Source organism: Mesocricetus auratus, unplaced genomic scaffold (genome assembly GCF_017639785.1).
Source record: "Mesocricetus auratus isolate SY011 unplaced genomic scaffold, BCM_Maur_2.0 Super-Scaffold_100011, whole genome shotgun sequence".
In the NCBI taxonomy this organism is placed as follows: domain Eukaryota; kingdom Metazoa; phylum Chordata; class Mammalia; order Rodentia; family Cricetidae; genus Mesocricetus; species Mesocricetus auratus.
The window spans coordinates 22,264,204-22,285,535 of NW_024429195.1; the positions used below are offsets into that span (position 1 = coordinate 22,264,204).

Here is a 21,332-nt window from a genome sequence, read left to right on the forward strand (position 1 = left end):
TATTCCAGTTTCACCAAGAAACCCCTAGACAAATGCCAGCCAATCAGGGTCTTCAACCCCCGAAATTCGGTCACCACCCAACCTCTACTAAGACAAAAACCCTACCCCATCCAGGCTCAGCACTCTCCTACCTACCACTGTATAGGACACATGGAAGGCCCAAGCTCAAATAAAGGTTCTTTGCTTTTGCATATGGATTTGGTCTCCGTGGTGGTCTTTGAGATCTGGGCATAAGAGTATGTTCTGGATAAAAATCATTTTGTTGAATATACATACATATATATGTTAATTATATGTTACATACACATTATGTTTTTCCTTCCCAATCTACAGCTTCCTTTTCACCTCCTTAGGGGAGGATATTGGCGAATGTGATTTTTTTCTTTAGTTTTTATTTGTGTAGTCTGTGCATGAGTATATGTATATACATATTCCTTTAATCCCAACACTATGGGGGTATAAAAGACAGGAGCAGGGTGCTCAGTAGTCAGTATAAGGCATTCATTCTCCAGCCACATTGAAAATAAGAATATCCCAGCCCTATCAGAAGAAAGAGATCTCTGGTAGCTCTGCTGCTTTGCTTCCCTGATCTTCAGCTTGAACCCCAATTTCTGTCTCTGGGTCTTTTAGTAATTCCTGTTACAGATGTAAATCCCCTGACTCTGTTCTTTTTCAAAATTATCTAAGTCAGTTTTAATCCCTCTTTATTGCCATATAATTTCTGAATCCACTTGTCAGTTCCCCTCTCTTTCATGAACTGGCAACACAAAAATCTTTAGAGATTTTTCACTGGGATTACTATGAATCAATTAACACAAAATTTAATAATATTGAATCTAATCAGTATAGAGGTTCTGTAATTTTGATTAACTTTAGTCTTAGTTTTTTCATGTTTTGATTGGATAAGTAGTTTTGAACTATGGGCTGTTTATAACAGACAGAAATACAATATATACTCATATATTGACCATGTGTTGATACAAGTTGACTAAATTTACTTGCATTTATAGAAATCTGTTGTAAGTGCCTCACTTTTCTGTGAACTATAATCATTTTTCTGTATTAATATTTTGTGTATGAATGTTTTGCTTGCACATATATATGTGTATACCTGATACCTGATACTATCAGAGGTCAGAAAAAGGCATCAGATCTCCAGGAATTGAAGTTACAGATGGTGTGAGCCAACAAGTGGGTGCTGGGAGCTGAACCAGGGTCCTCTGAAAGAACAGCAAGGTTTCTTACTATTGAGCCATCCCTCCAGTCACTGATTTTATTTATTATTAATTATATGTTGCTACAGTGCTAGAAATTAATCCCAGAGCTTCTGACATGATGGATAAGTTCTCCACTAAGACACACCCCCAGCTCTTACATTATGATCATTTAAATGTAAATCCTACATTTGAAAATATTTTAACTCATTTCCTTATAACACGTGTCTTCTATTCCTCTAACATACTTTCACTGAACTGGCTAAAATGTTTCATACAATGTTAAATAAGAGAGATAGTTAGTGAAACTGTATGTGACTTTAGGAAGAGAACCCAACTGACATTTCCAATCTAACTGGAAGTTGGGAATATCATTTGACTAAATATGATAGAAACAGTTATTTTTTTAGTTTTGTGAACATATTAGACAATTTTTCTCCATTTAACAAGTCTGCTGGTAGGCAGTCCAGTTTTGATATATGACACTACTGTTCTTCCTCTGTCTTTTTATGAAATTCTCCCAGGGTTGTCTCCATAGGGTCAAAAATGCTGGGTAAATTCATAGACAAGCAGTCGAAGGGAAAAGGAGAAAAAGTACTGAGTTAGTTTTTATAATAGCTTTCTTCTTTCAACATTTTTCTTTTCACCCTGCTGGGAATTGAAATGAAGCAAGCACATACTAGCTATATACTCTCCCACTGAGGCATAGCCCCAGATTGAAATAACTTTTCTTCAAGCCCCACCTAAGACCAAATACAGCCTCATGTCACTTAATAGCATGGGCATTTTCCCAGAGACACATCCATATTTGATTTTTATCTCAAGTGTGATGGGGGAAGTCCTTCTATGTATATGTTTCTCTTACTGGTTAATGAATAAAGCACTGTTGGCCAATGAGGAAGCAAGATAGGCGGGACTAGGAGTTGAGGAGGATTCTTGGAAATGTAGTCAAGTGTGGGGGGTCACCATGTGATCCTGTAGAAGAGAGAACACATCAGGATGCTGTCGTCAGAAAGATAAGTCCTTATAGAAATATATATTAGTAGTCATGGGTTAATACTTAAAACAGAACTAGCCAATGAGAAGCCCTGGATATTGGCTGACAGCATTGTAACTAATAGAGTCTCTGTGTGTTATTTTGGGGGTTAAAGTGCCGACAGGGCCCCAGGTGGGAATCCTGCAACACAAGTACAAGTTTATAGTGTACGCTTATGTAAACTCAGTATCATCTAATGTGACCTATTGATGCTATCAAGAAATGCCTTCAAAATTAGGGGCTTAAAGCTGCTGCTTACATAACAAAGCATATTATTCTACCATAAAACTTTTAATAAGAAATATGCTCCAAAATGATGATGAAAGTACAGTATACTAAATTCATAAGCAAGTCACACAGTCATTTATCATCATTGTCAAGCATTTTGTGCCATACACATTGTTATATTTGATACAACTGGCAGTTCAGTAGGTTTCTTTATGTAAATATTACCACAGACATGTAGTACATTGTGCCATAATATTACAATGGCTATGTTATCACATTTCAGCTCAAGTAGAGCGTTACAAAAGCAGCACCAGCAGTCTGTTACTAATCAAAATGTTGTTATACAGCACATGACACAAACCATTCCATGGCCATACTACCTGCAAAGGAATCTGGGAAAATACAGGGGGGGGCTTTGTTTTTGTGGAAATAACATTTCCAAGAAAAGGCTCTAGAATTTCAGCTTCTGTTATAAAAGAAGCAACAATAGCAACAAACACACACACAAATAATCTTTTTTTTTTTAATGGAAGGAGATGGGGAAACTATACCGTTGATAGGCAAAAAAGTGTTTAAGTGATAAACTTTACCTTCTGTGAGTCTGGCCTCTGAGCTAATGATGTTGAGAAGGACTAAATATGATGCAGAAGTTCACAGACCTTATTAGAAGGCAAGCTCTGAAACAGTACAAAATTTGTGAGTTCTAGACTTTTAATTTGTATATATTAATTACACAGGATAGTGGATTTTACTTTGGCATATTTATACATGCATACAGCTGTGGACATTTTTATTCCCCACCACATCTTTTTCCTATCCCTATCCTCTCCTTAAATCATCTTCCACATTTCTAATAAGATACTGTCCAATATTCAGATGTTTTGCTTTGCTTAACTTTCATAGATAAGGAAAAACCATGAGTCTGACTTAATTTTCTTCCATTTTCCTGAAAATGGCATGATTTTGTTCTTCTTCTGGCTGAATAGTATGTCATTTCTGTCTCTGTCTCGTGTGTGTGTGTGTGTGTGTGTGTGTGTGTGTTCTTTATTCATTCATCAGTCGACAGACACCTAGACTGATGCCATAGCTTGAAACTGTGATGAACACAGCTATGCAGGTGTCTCTGAATTATGCTGATTTGAATTCCCCCGGGGATGTACTCAGAACTAGTAGAGCTGGATCATATGATAGCTCTATTTCCAGTGTTTCTGAATCTCCATACTGATTTCCACAGTTGACAGGACTAATACAAATCCTTATGGCTAGTAAACAAGGGCCGTCCTTCTCCTTACCTTCACTGGCATTTGTTACTTTTTTAAGGATAGCTATCTTACTGTTTTCTGACTGTAGACACAATGTGACCAGTCACCTCACATTCTTGTTGTCATGCTTTCCTCATCATGATGGACTATATCCTCCTTCAGAATTATTTTTGTCAATTATCTTGTAACTACAGGGAGAAATGCAACTAATGCACAAGGCTTGTTCCTAGATATTCTTTTTGCTGTGAATGAGACTGCTTTCCTGATTTCTTTCTTGGTAATTGGTTATTGGTGGTGGTGGGGGGGAACGCTATTATTTCTGCATATATGCTGACTGCTCTATGTGCCACTTGGCTGAATTGATTTATCAGATCTAAAAGTCTTCTGGTATAGATAACCCAAGCAGCTACAGCCATCTGAATTGCAACAAACATGTTACTAGTCTTATTCTGGAAAGTGATGAGCCCCTGAAAATAAAGTTCATTTTGCAGCTGTTGGTGGAGCACTCTGCAGCTGTGTCTATTTGATCTGTGGTGCAGTTTCACTATGAGGCTCCTTATGTTGGCATTTTTGTTTGCATGATCCATTTATGTAACAGGGGCTATTGATTTATTATATTTGAGTCTAACTTCAACCAGGAATGTTTGACACTTCAAAAATCAAATGAAGATTTCTGACATCTTGGTTAAAAGCATTAAGAAAATATTACTTATCTGTAAGTAAAAGTAGCAACTCTATTTCCAGGATTCAAGACTATTTCAGGCCGGGCGTTGGTGGCGCACGCCTTTAATCCTAGCACTCGGGAGGCAGAGGCAGGCGGATCTCTGTGAGTTCGAGGCCAGCCTGGTCTACAAGAGCTAGTTCCAGGACAGCCTCCAAAGCCACAGAGAAACCCTGTCTCGAAAAACCAAAAAAAAAAAAAAAAAAGACTATTTCATTTCTTCCTATACAGTAAAAATATCTAGTTAAATAAATCTTCTATCTTGATGACTTAACAGATATAGACCATCTCATCAACTGAAATAGATTATTGTTTTCTACTAATTTCAAGGATGAACAGGATATTTAAGTAAAAATTACTTTACATTACACATAATTTCAATTTCTTTGTTAGTCACATATAATTTGCCACAGAGATACATTTTAGTGACATCTGTTAAAATGTTTGTTGTTGAAATGTGTTTACATATCTTATTAGATTACCTTAAAAAATACAGAGGAGAAATGATTGACATGGTTGGTTATCTACTATACTTCTACATATCAGGTTTCTCTATTAGCCACAAGTCTGATTCTGGCTGCTTCCATTCTTCTCCAAGCGGGGTGTTAAAACTGAAAGGCTTGAAATATTCTAGACGGTGGCTAAAAGTAAAAAAAGGAAGAAACTGAAATGAATTATGCATTTGTGAAATTGTGGTCCTATAGAGCTATTTGTTTTGTCACACTGGTGATAGTACAGCATTCCATTTTAAGGAATAACAAATGTTAAATGTATTCTCTATGTACAATTTTCTTATTGTAGCTATCAAATACTCAGTTCTAAAAACATTCACCCATATTTCAAAGCAGTCTTCTTCAATTCTACACATAGCTCCCTCACAGCTCAGGGGAAAAGTAAATATCAGCTCTCAAGGGGCTCAGTAAAGTATCTGCTAAAGAAATACGAATCCCATTATCGTAATGCACATAAAAATGCCAGGTGTAGTGGTGCTCACTTGTAAATCCAGTACAGGGAAGGCAGACACAGGATGATACCTGTGGCTCACTGGCCAGTCAGCCTGCTCTTAGTAAGCTCCAAGGCCAATGAGAGACCCTGTACCAAATGAGGTAGACAGTGCTGCAGAAGAACAACACATGAAGGTATCTTTCAGAGTCTACCTGCACAAGCACATGCGCGCGCGTGCGCGCACACACACACACACACAGAGACACACACACACACACACACAGAGAGAGAGAGAGAGAGAGAGAGAGAGAGAGAACAGTTTAACTCATTTTAGCTGTAAGCCAATTTTAAGTTCTTGACTATGTTTTTATATTCAAACTTTCATAAGTTCTGGTGAATAAAGGACAGAGACAGATGTGTGTTCTTTCTCTGCCAATGTAAAGGAGGCTAACATAGAAGAGTGATAATCTTGTTTTCGTTTCAGAAAAGTCATTACTATTCTAAAGTGTTCTCTTGTGGCTTAGTGAGTAAAGAAAGGCTTTCACCTGTGCTTCAGTAAAGCTCTGAGCTATAGGAAATCGCTCTGCCATGCTTCCTTCCTAGTCAATGTACATTCATATGTCCCTGCAAAGGTACTAGCACATCACCTTAGTATGATGGCTCTCAGTAGGTGGCACCTAGATTTCTATTCCCTTCTGCCCACCTGGCCAGGATGAACCAGTTTAGTTACATCAATAAATCCCAGAGAAAGATGCCAAGGATCAATAGGGAAGGAAGAAACACAGAAAAAAAGCTAGGCAGAACGAGTCAGGACTAGGAGAAAGGCAAAGTAGATGTTTAAGTGTGTCATGCAGAATACAGGTATCTGCCAGAGGAAATGAGAGAAAAAAAGAGTTCAGTAAAAGCAAGAGAAGTTGAATGTGCGGAAGAAAGGGGGCGTCATATTCTAAAGGGAAAAAGGCAGGGATTTCTAGCAAGCATGGTGCTGCCCACTAGGATGTCTTTGCTAGGCTCTGCTAAACATCCAGACTCCCCAGTGCTGACCACACTGAGTACACTAAGAGACAGGAAGAAGAAAACAAAGTCTGCCCTAAGAGAGTACTGAGTTTCCCTCTTTAAGGGACTAGTCCTCAGAGTAATGCATGAAGCATTCAGAAGGCGCTATGTTCTTCCAACATGACAGATTCAGATGCCAGGAAACAAGACTAAAATGGGACAAGTGTTGAAGGTACCATGGCTTAACTATCTGTTGCCTCGCAGGAGTCATGACCTCTGACAACCACTCAGAGGGCATAAACTTGAGTTCCCACAGATAACATAACTGTTAAAGAGGAATCCCTAAGCCACACTGTCTCTACCACATATTTATAGGTCACTCAGAATTACTTAATGCAGATGTCATTTACCAATTAAGACGTTTTATCACAAGCATGGTTGCCTAGAAACATAGTTGGTACTCTTATTCTAATGAGGCAACCAAGAGAACAGTGATGTGACTAAGTACAAGTTCTTTAGTAACAAAGAAAATAATTTATAATCCCTCTATCCACACTACAAAACACAGATCCCTCTGGCTATTATAATATCTAGGAAAAGGATCATATATTAAATTGAAGGCATAACAGTATCAGCTGAAGGGTCTAAGCCCAAGCACAGAAAGTTGAGCTGGGTCATAAGAAGAGAAAGGGCACTGCTCTCCCATTCCCCAGCCTCCAAGAACCCTAGAGACAATCAGGCACAGCAGGGAATCTAGTCAAGCAGGAACTAGTTTATTACCACACAGCAAGCATCTTTTAAGGGAAAAAGCCTGCAATGGGGGGAGGGTGTGACAACAGCCAGCCAATGGTTCTAAAGATCAGCCTATCATGTGCCTAGGTGCCCTATGCTTTACCTAGTGAACATGAGCTGTTCATGCGGTGGCCTCATCTGGTTCGATCTAGGCAACCCAATAATCGTTTTGTAAACAACTCTGAACTCACCCATCTGGCTTCGCCTTAGCACCATCTTTGACTGGCTTGTATGCTCTACGTAAGGCAAGGAGTGTGATGGTAATGTCCCATCTTTACCCAAAATGCTCCCCGTTTTAGTCTCCCCATTGTGTGTTACCATTCTTTAGCACACAAGTCAAAACCCTCCTTTACATTAGTCAAAGCGTTGCTCCTTCCTCTGCTGTCCAGCACTTACTGCATCGCAGTGGGCTCAGGACCCTCACCTTCACCGAGAGGACTTATGGGCAATGTATAGTACTCTGAGCAAACACTTTACTTCTCCTGGCACTGATTGCCCGCGGGACAGATGTGTGGGGGTAGCTTTGTTGTTGTTGCTGTTGTTTGGTTGCTTGTTTTGCCTTTTTTTGTTTTTTTTGTCTTTTAAGTAAGGATCTGGAGGACTTGGATCAGAATGTGGAGAAAAGAAATTATTTGGGTCTGTAGTTTATGAAAAAAATATAGCACAGATAAGCTTGCTTGAAAAAAAACAGTATCAGCTGATGTAAACTCACTGGTATTCTTCTTATATAATCATGAAAGACTACTTTGCTGAAAATAATGAGATGCCCTACCTTAGTCAAAAGTTGAGGGTCAGGAGGGTCCTTATTATGTACTCATATATATTCCATATTCAACTATCAGGTGTTACTACTGCTCCACCAAGAACTAATTCCAGCACTAGGGATGCAGAGGCAAGCAGATCTCAGAGTCTGAGTCTATGGAACGAGTTTCACAACAGCTAGGGTTACACACAGAAACCCTGTCTAAAAAAACAAAAAAAAGTAATTCCCAAAATTCTGTAGTTTGAATGTACCTCCACTTATTTTCTACTTACAAATCAGGTCTTTGTCCTTGGTGGAGTTCATGCTGTGGCACTGGGTAAAGGGCTTCATAACTTCTTTTATCATTTGACCCATGGATGGCAAATGAGTTGAATTTTGTCACATTTGGTGGAAAATAACTCCAAGGAAGAAAAGCTATGCCTTTCCAGTTTGTCTCTCCTCTGAACACTTTGAATGATAATGCGAGCTCTTTCTATGAGAAACATTAAAGGCAAATTTAAACTTATAGGTACACATGCTGTGCATTATAGGTTTAGTTTCATATGTTTATTTACTCACTTTCCAAACATTTCTTCTTCCAGAGAGTAAAAGAACTAAATGCTGTCCATGTCTGTAGAATTAAGATTCCTCATGAGTGTTAAAGAATAACAATTAAGATTATACTTTCAGGGATCATTTCTATAGTCTGTCATTTCTATAGTCTGTTATTTTCTTTTCTAACTATAATATATGTACTTGTAGCTAAATTTCCAAATAAATAAAAAGTGCAGTATAATATTGGATAACTATAGGGAGAGCCAGTGTGTCAATTATTTAGAAGCTGCAACTTTGGAATTACTGTTTCATAAACAACTGCTGACAAATCATAGCATTTCACTGGCTAACACTACTTTTCATATTCGTTACCCACTGAGCAATTTCACTGGCCCCTGCTTTTCATATTCTTTAGATAGGAAATTATATAAAATACTTCATTTGGTTAGATTAACACAATGTAAGAAAAAAGAGATAATCATGATACTTAGGAGTTTAAAATAACAACAGCTGCAACAACTAAAGCACTCCAAGGAAAGCTGGAGCTGATTTCCAAGCCCTAACATAACAGCTTAACTAATGGTTATTTCTGTAAGAAACTTCCTTGAGGCCCATTAGGAAGGTAGAAGATGTAAAATATACATTGTCCAAAACTAGCGAACAAGGCACAGACTTTAACCTGTTTGTTTTTTCACACTGCTATCCTTGAACAGTTTGCCATCTGTTTCCCAGCTTTCTACCATTTGCTCAGGCACCAATGTCAAATCTCCAAAAGCAAGCATAATATTTCCTCAAAAGGAAATTCTAATGGGAATGAGTAAGTGGGATTATCGGAGTCTGTAAGAAGCAATGGATTGCATGTATTTACATGAAGCAAATTTTCCGCCTCTGGAAGTCTATCAAACATTTTCACCCAGATGGCCCTTTGTGAGCTTTTAGAGGGAAGATTTTCTGCAATAAAGTACTCCAACAGAAGACAAGTAATGCTTTCCATTTAAAAATCCTCTGATTAATTTTGATGTTTTTATGGGGCTTTGGAAGGATCCTAGGATGCGTAAAACTTCTTGCAAATTACAACCATGTTTTTCTTGCTGTTTTTCTAGCTGCTAATTAACCAGTACAGGAATTGACTGCCTGAGACAAAACCATGATTATTAACTATCCTGATGTATAGGAAACCAAAATACCTGAGCATCTTAATTTTAAAAACTTTTATACTCAATGGCTACCATTCAGTTTTTTTCTTAATGGAAAACTGTTTTTCTATTTATCCAATGTTAGATTGCCACTTCATGAAAATAATCCGATACAATATAATAATAATAATAATTAATAATAAAAAACTGCAGACACCAGTGAGATGGCTCCACAGATAAAGGAGATTGCTGCCAAGTCTGATGGCCTAAGTTCAATTCCAAGAACCCACTTGGTAGAGAGAACGGACCTCCACATACTAGACATGGGGCACATATGCACACGAACACATACATACACATATCTAAAATAAAAGAATAAGTACTTTGTAAACTTGAAAGTTTTGGTAAATCCAAATACTTTGTTGTCTTTTAGTCAAATTAAAAATGTTTGTCTTTTTTTCTAGACTGTGGGACAAAAGTCAGTACATGATAGTTAAAATTGTCTGACTTTTCATGATAGTTATTAAGAACTAATCATGGTTTTAACAAAATATTTTAACATGCTAGCTGAAAGATAATATGAAAACATATCTAATTATTCTGATTTTAAAAAAGATAATGCAGGCCTCATGTGGTAGTATGCATCTTCAATCCCAGCACTTGAAGGCAGAGGCAGGTGATTTTTGTGAATGCCACCCTAGCCAGGACTGCATAGATAGACCTAGTCTCAGAAAACAAACCACAACAAAAACAATTGCAAATAAATGCATTTTCCATGTTAGAGTTAGCAAAAAACAAAACAAAACAAACAACTACCAAGTTTCATGTGGATTAATTGTAGCTCGATTGTCAGTCTACAAAGGAACAAAGACTACTGGACACTGATACTGAGAAACATTTAAGTGACATCTAAAATAAATAATAGCAATATATAGAAACATCTCATGTATTAAAAGTAATGCTGTAATTTAGGTAACAGTAATCATACATTTCCTCTTCTTATATCTGTTCAGAAAAAAAAGTTTGCCGCCATGTAAAGAAAGTTCCCAAGTAAATATTGAAGTTCAGACAAAGAAATTCCAAGACAACTGGGTGTAGTGGCTCACAGGTAATATTTTTACTGTGAGTCTTGGAAAATTCTGATATGATTTAAATTATATTCTTGGGCATTAAATGCAAAAATGATATACTACTCATTCAAAAGAATGAATGACAACTAAATGAAAATTATATAATACATAAAATTCAAGTTTAATCATTCAAAAATCTAAAAGAAACATTTCTGTAAGTTCATTATATCTTCATGTCTCCCATATTTTATTGAGAATAAACTTTTTCATACAATAAATTCAGACCACAGTTTCTTCTATCTCTTGGTAGATTCTCCCCATCAATCTAACTACATACCTTCTTTCTCTCTTTAGAAAACAAACTGGCAAATAAAATAAACTAGATATGAAGATAATGTCTTGATTAGGGATAGGAACTCTCCCTTCACTTCTAGATAGTTAATATATAATAGTGCAAACATATAAAGTAATGATTTATTGGTACTGTTTTCCACTTTGTAAAAAAATTATCACGTTTATTACAAAATCATTTATATCGATAAACCAAAAAAATCACATCAACATATACACTCAAACATGTAGGATATAATCTAAACATAAATTCTAAAAGTATGCATTGTACAAGACAATAGAGATTTAAAATTGATACACGTTAATATTACCACTATGTAGCTGAACTTACTACTTATAACTAGAAAACAAAAATGTTCAAATCATGTAGTAATAGTTTAATAAAACAGTTTATACTTACGGACAAAGTTCAACTTCTAAATACTGCTCAGTTGTATCGTTCAAGAAAAATGCTTCTACAACTTATGAAAACAGAACATGGGAAATTTTATTTTGCTTACACAGTAAATAATTTATTCCTTACTAATATAAAGTGAATTACTAAGTTTCTTAAATCATCATACTATCCCCAGTAGGAAAGGGAGAAAAATAAATACAAAGTCTGGAAGAAAAGCATAGGAAATAAGTCACCCTCAATTTTTCCCATAGAAGTCTGCTATAAATTCAAAGGAAATACAAAGCCTAGCGATGGTGAGGCCATAGGGAAATCAACATGTCTGCAAAGATGGACTTTAGCCCAGTTATCTTCCTCTTGGAATTTATCCCAAGGAAACAAATCAGACAACTAGAAAAAGAAATTAAATATAATTCTACCCATCAGAGTATGACTCAAAAAACTAGAAATGATATAAACAGCTATCTCTTCTTACATAAGATTATTTCCTGGTACATAAATCCCCTACTATTCATCAAAACTTATAAAGTACAATACAGGATGCATACATTCTATGTAATAGAATATAATGGTGCCATTAAAATCAAAGACAGTGAAATATGTATGAAGCAGTAACTAAAGGTTGGAGCCATGAGCCAAATGTGGATGTAGACATGTGCACGCATGTGACTGTGTGCGCCAATGACTACCTGTCTACAACAAGGGCACACCAAATATGAGGCATGGTGAGGCTGCTGTGGTGGCTCAACCCTGATGATCCGAGTTCGATCCCCAGAGTCCACACGGCGGGAGGAGATAACCAGCTCCACAAGTCCCAACTTCCACAAGACTGGAAATGTTTTTTCAGCTAATTAAAAAAACTAATTAAAAACCTACTGGTTATTTGTAAGTGGTGACTTTTTATTCTAATTTCAGGGTTATTTTGAGGATGAGTTGCTTTAAAAATTAGTTAATTGAGAATGTAATGCATCTTTCTTGTAAACAGTTACAGTAACAGCACAAAATATATGAAGTGAAAAAACCACAGTCCTTTTCTTTCTATTTTGGTCTAAAACTTGCCAGACCTTTTCTAAGGTTCTACAAACAAATTACCTCTTAAGATATTTTAAAAATAAATATGAGATCATACTTGAACACAATTTGCTTTTTTGCATTAAAAACCTTAGCTGAAGGGTAAATTAAAATTTTCATTTAGAGAGTTAACAAATCCTTCTAGTTTCAAAGTGAAACACAGACTTAGGAAAAAAGATTACTTAGAAGCAAGGCTCTGTGCTAACTAAGTAAATAAATCCCAATACCCTGACTGAGAAATCTTGGAGTAAATTCTTAATTTCTATGTAATGTAGTGTTTTATATCTACGGGGATGGCATCATGAACAGTACTTCAGAAAGAACCCTGCAGCTTGATGAGGATGTAGTACAAGAAAGTCAGAGAACAAACCTGAAACCATTTAATTTCCTGTCATGTCTTTCAGCCTTAATTTGATATGTGAGATTACTTGAGAGCAGAAAGTAAATATTAAATCTTATGCTGACAGAATTTCTCCAGTAAGTAACACATTCTCAATTTTCCATACAAGAAGTTATTTAGGTAAAAGTGGCAATTTAAAGATTCTTAAAAGACAAAATGGGGAAAAAAACTCCAAAAACGAGCTCTTTTTTGAGAAGATGACATAAGTAAAGGAAGGAAATGTGGCAGCAACACAAACATCTGTATTTGTCATGCCATTTTTCTCTGTTCTGTTCATATATTGGAACCCATTGGTAATGGGAGGGAAGTCACAATGACAGATGGGTAGTCAAGATCAGAAACTGAATGTCAGTTGTTCAGAAGCATATTACTTCCTAACAGCAAGATAAAATAATAGTTCTCTGAGAGGTTATTAGAAAAAGATTTATGTTTGTAATAAAATACAGTACTTCTACTTACCTTCGTAATTCCACAGTTCACTGAAAGGCTTTCCTGCTTCTCCAAGAGGAGCTGGAGGATCATTGAAAAATGGAGCACTAACTTCCATCTTCACACCCTTTTCCCCTGGACTCAGCCGGACACACACTGGCTCATGCTTCACTGGAAAGCCATCCCAAGTGTATTCAATTCTAAAATCCATCTGAAGAAGCAAATTAAAACAGATTTGTTAACAACATGTAACAATGTCCTTTACTTGAAAATTGCAGTGCCAAACAGAAGACAGGTAGGCAGTAGAGTGACAAGAACAAGATCCTAGGAGTCAAACGGCCATCTGGGTTGTGGCAAATCATGGAGTCTAAAAGATTCATGACTTTTAATCTTGAAGTAGCTCTGTTTATTTGTAGTATGCAAAAATCATTGTAAAATGTTATAACTAAGTCCACTGAAGAAATTATAAGTGTACTTAGTTATACAAGTTTATGTATTTTCCATATTTAGTGAAGATTAATCCTTCACATAAAAATAAGTAAATATATCTACCTCATTAATAAACAACATTGTTTTTAACAGATGATAACATTATTTGTGTATATCAATTATCTGTAAATATTTTCCACTTTCATAGCATTTATTAATTGTATAAAATAATGGATTTTATTAGGACATTTCATACATGTATATAATACATACTTATCATCTTCAATTCCCTATTACTATATCTTGCTCACCTCCCCATGTTCCCTTCTTCCACTTCCAAGCCGTCCTTCTACCTTCATGTATTATCTCTCTTGTTTTCTTTTTCTATTTTCAGTATATTAATTCATATATACTAATATAAAAATACTACCTGTTGAGTCCATTCATTGTTGTTCATATACTCATACATGTTTTTAGGCTCACTATTTGGTATTGAGTAACCAGTTAGTGGGCTCATCCTTGGGGAAGACTGACTCTTCCTTTCTTAGCAGTCATTAATTGCCTGTAACTCCTCAAGAGAATTGAAGACCCAAACATAAATCTACACACCAATGAACACCTGATTTGTAATAAGAAGCCAGAAATACAGAGTGAAAAAAAAAACAACCACCGCATCTTCAACAAAAGAGAAATGTAAATATGAACCCAGCCACAAAGCCTTTGATCCACAATGGTGTCCTGCCTGCAAGACATGCTATGGTGGCACAAAGCTTGTAGCAGAAACCAATCTTTGATTTGGCTTAACGCCCACATATCTGACATTGCCTGGGTGGTCAGGAACCTGGGACCAGATAGGCCATGGACCTAGGGGAAAACCAAATACTACTGTTCTACAAAAGGAATATAGCAAAATAATGACTCCTAACAACACTCTGCTATACCCACAGATCCGTGCCTCACTCAACCATCACTAGAGAAGCTTCCACCTGCAGCAGACGGGAGCAAACAGACCCACAACTGGACAATGTGCATACAGTGAGAGCTTGGAACACACAGTCTGAAATGGATGTCTCCATCAAACCTTTCCCTTCAGACTTCAGGCAACTTGATGGAAGCAGAAACAAAAAGACTGTATAAGAGCCAGCGAGGGTAAAGACACCCAAGAAACAAGGCCTTCAAGACACAACAGGGACTGATACTTGTATAAATTCACTGAGACAGTGGCAGCCCAAACAGGGTCTGCACAGGTTCAAGCTAAACAAAAAGTCATTTCCAGTTGACAACTGCTCAGAAAGGAAAATTTAGTTTTCTCCACTGGAGTCTCACTGAACATACAAACAACTCTTAAGGATAGTCACCATGCCCAGTAGTATATGACCAACTCAAAATGAACTTAACAGTATTTGGGAAGGTATTTGGTTGGTTGTTTGGTTGGTTTTGGATTTTTTTGTTTGTTTGTTTGCTTGCTTTTGTTTTGCTTTGTCTTATAATGCTTTCTCTGGGCGCTTTTTTAAATCTTATTGGTCTTTTGCTTATATCGTTTCCGATTTTGTGTTTTTATGGGTTTTCTGTGTGTAACTGCTTCTCAATACTTCTTTGCTGTTGTTTTTTGGGGCTTTTGGGGGGGTTGTTTTGTTCTGTTTTCTAGAGAGAGAGAAGGGGTGGATTTGGATGGGTAGGGAGGTGGGGAGGATATGGGAGGAGATGAGGGAGGGAAAACGGTGATCAGATTATATGGGAAAATCCATTTTCAATTTAAAAATTAAACTAAAATGTATAATGTTGCTGACATGTTAATCTGAAAACAGCATAAGCTCAAGACAACTAAACCTTCTCCCAACTCCTTTAGTTATTTACTAAGATTTCACCCCGACTGTCTTTCTCTTTCTTTGCACATAGGCTGATGAAATAAATATCCTAACTGTCCATGGCCATCCTCACCTGGAGTGATCCTGACATTCTCTATCACCGCTGCACTTTTCCACTTCGATTCCCATAACTTACACCACATGATATGTATTTATTACTCAGTCTAAGCCCGAAGGCTTTAACTAGGTGATATTTACAAGTCAAATGAATACTGCTCTGGTATCTACAACTAAAATTCTGAGTGTACAGTTTTAAGCAGAAGAAACCCACTGTGTCAGTTACATCAATGTCTTGTTAATGCTATGTATTAATATAATAAGACCTTTAAATCACATCCTTTACCTAAGGCTCTAGAACATTAAGGAATAAGGGCTAGAAAGATTGTAAGAGCCAAAGGTCACGGAGAACAGGAACAAAATAGTGTGTTCTAGACACGACAGGACTATTATACTCATGAACTCATAGTAGATATGACTATGTGCACAAGACCTGTACAAGATCAAGACAGCCAACATTTCAGCATGAAAGAGAAAGGGATTCAAATGCACCTGATCCCTAGGTGAGGAGCAAATGACAGTTGATGGCTTCTGGGGGAAAAAGCGTTTTCTTTGAGGGTGTGGCCCCTGGTACATTGACCCAGATCCAGTCATGGCCCCATATGCATGAGTATAATAGCATCACAAACCAGATGCAGTGATTATTTGAAAAGAAAATTAAGTTGGAAGGGGGTAAAGAGGCAGGAATGGATCTAATAAGAGTTAAGGACAGAAATATAACCAAAATCATTGTATGCATATATGAAATTCTGAAAAAATAAAGATATATTATGGTATATATACATTATATATAATGTATATGTATAAATTTGTGAACAGCCTTTAACATATACATGGAGATAACTGTAAGTGTGGGTATAATGTACCATTCAGAAAGGAGATAAAGAATGAGTAATACTAAGTGATTCGGAAAGACATAATTCAGACAAAGGGAAACTTGAGTCATCACAGAGGATATAAGCTAATTGTTTTTCTATCTAAACTCTGTCATAGTTGTGTGGGAGTGTGTGACTGTGTGTTTGAGCAGCTGCCTGTTTGTGAGTTCATCACAATAAAAGTTGTAAATGAACAATTTGAGAATATTTTATAGTTCAATTTAAGGCTAAATCTCTTAACTAGCACTATGACGAAACATTTACAGAGTCAGCACTAACATTATCTAGGAGTTCCCCATCCCTCCACACACTCTTCAGCTGCTTTGGCATTCTTAAAACAAGGTTGTTACTCTGTAGTCTTCACTTTCAGCTTATCTTTCTCAACATACACTTTAAAACTTCAATCATTTTAATTTCTATATAAGGAAATAAAAAGAGAGACAGACTCCTGGAGCATTCATTCAGGAGACAAAAAAAAAAGCTGTAAAAAGATTTTAAAGAATGCTTTTTCAATAAAACAGTTGTCATAGAAAATTTCCAAGTGCCTTTATTTCCAAAACAAAATCTTTTAATTTTTCTACAGTACATACTTCTTTTTTAGTTTGCCTACTGCATTACACCACACATTTCTAAAAGAAATGGAGGAAGGAGGAAGTGAAGTCAGAGGAATCCGTGCCAGCTGGAGGCAGAGGGAAAGTAAAATGTTTTTAGTGGGAGCTTCTGACAGACTTTAAAGAGAAAATGCAAGGACATACCTATAGAACACACACCCGGAAGCTGTTAGTTCTAGTTTGGTTGTGGTCTCCAGCTCAGGTCTTAGAGGAGGGCTCCCTGTCAGGCTCCGCCCAGCACAAGCTCTAGGGGGCAGGACTCGGAGTTCTGAAACTGACAAACCCGAGTTTTCAGGGAAATTATTTCAAGGACATACAAAACGAACATTTGAAGCCTTTTAATTATACCATTTAAGTCTGGGCGTTTACTCCTTTTACTATTTTAAGAAGGAAGGATAATTCAGCAATACAAACATTATAAAACCTTTTGAAAATAAACTGTAAATCACTGAGATGATAATAAAATATGTAAAGCAACAATTCATTTATTTCAACTAGAGACTATAAACATTAAAACATTAGATATAATTTATACTACCAGTAGTTAAAGGTTGTGCTACTGAAACCACACTTTCTGGGCTCAAATCTTTGGTGTGATGTGATAGCTTTGAAACTTGCTTACTTACACTCGAACTTGGTATATTGTTCAGGTTTATTTTGCAGAATACTAGTTATTTCGTGTCAACTTATTAAAATTACTAGTGGTCCATGCCTTTAATCTGAGCACTCTGGAGGCAGAGGCAGGCGGATCTCTGTGAGTTCGAGGCCAGCCTGGTCTACAGAGCGAGTTACAGGGCAGCCTACGAAACAATGCAGAGAAACACTGTCTCAAAAAACAAACAAAAAAATTACTAGTGAAATCTGTCATTAATTTTTCAATGTATGGAAGTTCAAATGATTTGTGTTTATTTTTACCATGATGGTATAAAACCAAGCAGGTTAAGTACAAACATAAAGTCCTATTTCACTATTCAATGTAGACAAAACCCATTCATTTTTATATAGAAGTCACACTTTGCTTTTTCTGTGCCAGTATATTTTATTAATGCTGAGTGTAAGTATTAATTTTATAGCTACTTATACAATGCCAACTTACATTACAATACAGCATTCAAATGTAGGACACTGTCTTAGAGAGGAGTCAGTAGAAGTTTCATCAGAAAGTATTCTACACTGAAGAGGTGAAGCTTGCCCAATCAATGTTAAGTTTTTGTGTTAAGCTTATGGGCACTAAAGACCAGACCAGGTTGAATCTTCACTTACTCAAAGCTAATTTAAACCTTTGTACAGCTATTACAGACATACAGACATTTTAAAGCTAATCTTTTTAGAGGAAGAAGGCTAACACTCTTTACGCTAGTTTATAGGTACAGGGTTACAAAAGTTCTGAAGTTGTTCAACAGAAAGTCTAACAGAACTTCATCCGGCACATACTTGCCTTTTGTTGTTTTTGTGTGTGTCCCTGCAGAAGAGTGTTCACACCTGTGTATGGATGAGGTGGGTTGCTTTCTCAAATGCTATTCACATATTTTTAAACTTTTTTTCACCAGGTATTTTCTCCCAGAAAAACTAATCTTATTAACATACCTGACCTTTTGAGACAGTGTCTCACTGACCCTGAAGTTTTCCAATTTGTCTAGGATCCTGGCCAGAGAGCACCCGTTTTGCCCCAACCTTCTGTCTGCACCTCCCCAGTACTGGCTGGCACACAGGGCCCTGTCTGGCTGGGCCCTGTCTGGTATGTGCGTGCGTGCGTGCGTGCGTGCGTGCGTGTGTGTGTGTGTGTGTGTGTGTGTGTGTGTGTGTGCTGGGAATCCTAAATCAGGCAAGCACTTCATAACCAAACCAAGCCATCTCAGATCTCAGGACCAGGACATACTTAGTGAACCTTTATTTCAATGTGTAAATATATAATCAACTAAAAAGGTTCTATAAAGCCAGTGATAAACTATAGGTGAGCTTTTTTTTTTTTTTTTTGCTAATGTCGTTTACTCCAGTATTTTTGTGTACGTGTATTTGTGTGTTTTAAGCTCTACGGCTCAAACTCACACAACACCACGTCTTAAAAGTGGAAATGGTAATTTTATCTACCAATACAAATTTTACTTTTTTTTTTTTTTTGCAAAATTTTATCCTTAGATTTGAAGTACCTGCAGGGTTTGCAGGGTAGCCGGAAACCCGACTACGTGACCGGATTAAACATTCGACAAGGGCTCTCTTTTCTAGCAGCAGGAGGGTCACTACTTCCAGACCTAGAAGCCACAGCTCCAAGCTCACTTGCGGAGGACTCCGAGTCCCCTCACCCCAGGACCCACAGCCCTCCCCGCACACGCCCCACAAACGCCTGGGGTCTGCCAAACCAAGACACGCAGAGCAACGCAACTATGTATCTAGTGCCTGCTCCCGTCACAGTTTTCGGTTGTCCTACAAAAAGAAAGAAGAGAAGAAATATAAAAAAAAAAAAATCAAATTGCGCCACACTACCTCAGACACCCGCCGCAGCACTGCGGAAGGCGCCAAGCGAGGCCACTCGGCCCCCAGCGCGCTCAGGGCTCCGCCCCGCGCCTGACAGATAGCCAATCACCTGCCGCAACCCGAGGCAGCGGGATGACGCTCGCGCCGACGCACGCGTGATGACGGACGCGGCGTCACCGTCTCCAAGGAACGGTCCGGGGCACCGCTTTCAAAGTCGCAGGGCGGGCCGAGTGGACTCGGCGGCGGCTCGGGCTTCCCCGCGGTCCTGGCGTCGCCCCTCAGCCCCGCGGTGACGCCGCGGCCGAGCCCAGCGCGTCGCAGGGTCGCCCTCCCTCCGGCCGGCCGCGCGCCGCCCCGCCGCCCCTGCCCCCGCCCGGGTCCGGCCGAGCGGAGTCTGATGCGCGTCGCCTGGCTTCGGCGGAGCTGCGGGCCGGGCTGCGCCGCCGCGTGAGTGGGATGCTGATGCCTCCGCGCCGGGGTTCCGGTGCCCCGGAGAGCCCTTAGCTTTTAGTTTGCCCTCACAGCGGGAGGCTGTTTTTGTTTGCTTGTTTAAAAAAAAAATCTTACCTCCCCACTCGAGGAATCGGTAAAGGTGATGAAAACTCCAAACTAAAATATCGAAATGGCCACAGAATCCGACTTACTGAGAGACCCAAGTAAGCGCCCTATGCCCTGGTGGAAAATTCATCTGTAAGATGCAATGTCGCTGTCATTGACCTACTAATATGTTTTGTTTGTGGTTGGGTCCCAGCGTGGAAATATGTAGAAAACTTTAAGTCCGCTTGGTGATGTACATGAGATTATGTGTGTACTTAGCGAAGCAGAACCGCTGGTAAATACTCGTAGATTCCTTAAGCGTGCATAGGAGGCAGCTAGACGCGAAGTAGGTTTGTTATGCTTCTCTTGTGCTCGGAGAAACTCGAGGGCTGATGAGCCAGGAAGAGTTTCCAAGTCTGCAGTTGAGGACCTGCAGGCACTGCTCTGGTCATTAGTTTAATAGAGATTTGTTGAGCTACTGTTTTATTACGTGCCAGGTGCTGTACAAACATAGCTGGTGGAGGGATGGAGATATTCTTGTTCTCTCAGCATGTAATTGGCGGAGGGAGATACATAAATCCCATAAATACACTGACGCGGCAACTGCTGACTCGTTTGCATCAGTTACCAAGTAGAGTTGATGCAATTATTGAGCAAACATCGAGGTATAAAGGAGAATAACATGTGACACATGATGCTGAACAAACATTGACTATAACGCAGCGATTAAATCATGGCCAGAGGGGATGCCATTTGGACAACTTGACGTATCAATATGTGTTTACTGATAAGAACGGTGTAGGTATCCCAGATATTTGCAGCATTGAAGGGACTGGAACGTACGCTTTGTTTAAAGACAGCAAGGTTGCCTTGAACAGGATTATAGAGGTTTATTGAGGATTACAGTTCAGTTAGCTACAGCCATCATAGGTAAGGAATAATCTAAGGAGGATGTGGAGATTGAGGACTGAGAGAGATGAAAACAGGAAGAGAGCGACAGGGAAGGTTAGGGAAACATGCTGAGCTCTGTATTGGAAGCATCATAGCCCAGGGGTTAAGGACATAATCTCTAAATTTGTTTGTCTAGCTCTCACACTTCCTAAGTTTGATCTTGGGAAAATTCTTAGCTTCCTGTGTC

General features: G+C 38.3%; 2 protein-coding genes across 7 annotated transcripts in view; one reads left to right on the plus strand and one right to left on the minus strand.

Moving 5' to 3' along the window:
- Nucleotides 1-2,149: 2,149 nt before the first annotated feature.
- On the minus strand, nucleotides 2,150-19,746 carry CUNH4orf33 (chromosome unknown C4orf33 homolog). 5 transcript variants are annotated; one of them, XR_005880379.1, is made up of 9 exons: nucleotides 19,333-19,650; nucleotides 17,327-17,456; nucleotides 13,373-13,553; nucleotides 11,449-11,509; nucleotides 8,516-8,567; nucleotides 8,230-8,429; nucleotides 4,944-5,102; nucleotides 3,069-3,155; nucleotides 2,150-2,189 (listed from the first exon to the last, which is right to left on the minus strand). XR_005880379.1 is itself a non-coding variant. In XM_021226892.2 (7 exons), exons 3-7 carry the CDS (start codon nucleotides 13,551-13,553, stop codon nucleotides 4,997-4,999), a joined length of 600 nt encoding a protein of 199 aa, XP_021082551.1. In that variant the 5' UTR covers nucleotides 17,327-17,456; nucleotides 19,667-19,746; the 3' UTR covers nucleotides 2,523-4,996. The 5 variants fall into 5 exon arrangements, 3 of the variants coding, with proteins under 3 accessions (XP_021082551.1, XP_021082552.1, XP_040610388.1); XR_005880378.1 differs by lacking the exon at nucleotides 2,150-2,189 and having other exon boundaries at nucleotides 2,523-3,155; XM_021226892.2 differs by lacking the exons at nucleotides 2,150-2,189; nucleotides 19,333-19,650 and adding an exon at nucleotides 19,667-19,746 and having other exon boundaries at nucleotides 2,523-5,102.
- Nucleotides 19,747-20,109: 363 nt separating this feature from the next.
- Sclt1 (sodium channel and clathrin linker 1) overlaps nucleotides 20,110-21,332 on the plus strand; it is a 133,667-nt gene continuing 132,444 nt past the window's right edge. The window contains exon 1 of one of the 2 annotated variants that reach the window (XM_021226894.2): nucleotides 20,110-20,313. In XM_021226894.2, the coding sequence (XP_021082553.1) occupies nucleotides 20,280-20,313 (34 nt within the window). In that variant the 5' untranslated portion in view covers nucleotides 20,110-20,279. The remainder of the gene's footprint in view (nucleotides 20,314-21,332) is intronic. The other variant, XM_005069675.4, reaches the window with a different exon arrangement.

What these genes read in the sequence shown, in the direction of transcription:
- CUNH4orf33 (XM_021226892.2), bottom strand. Translation starts at nt 13,553, where the DNA reads ATGGATTTTAGAATTGAATACACTTGGGATGGCTTTCCAGTGAAGCAT. An exon ending in TTAGAAGTTGAACTTTGTCC is followed by an intron (nt 8,568 to 11,448) that starts GTAAGTATAAAC and finishes TTAATTCTACAG; the next exon opens with ACATGGACAGCATTTAGTTC. An exon ending in CAAGGACAAAGACCTGATTT is followed by an intron (nt 5,103 to 8,229) that starts GTAAGTAGAAAA and finishes TTTTACTTTTAG; the next exon opens with CCACCGTCTAGAATATTTCA.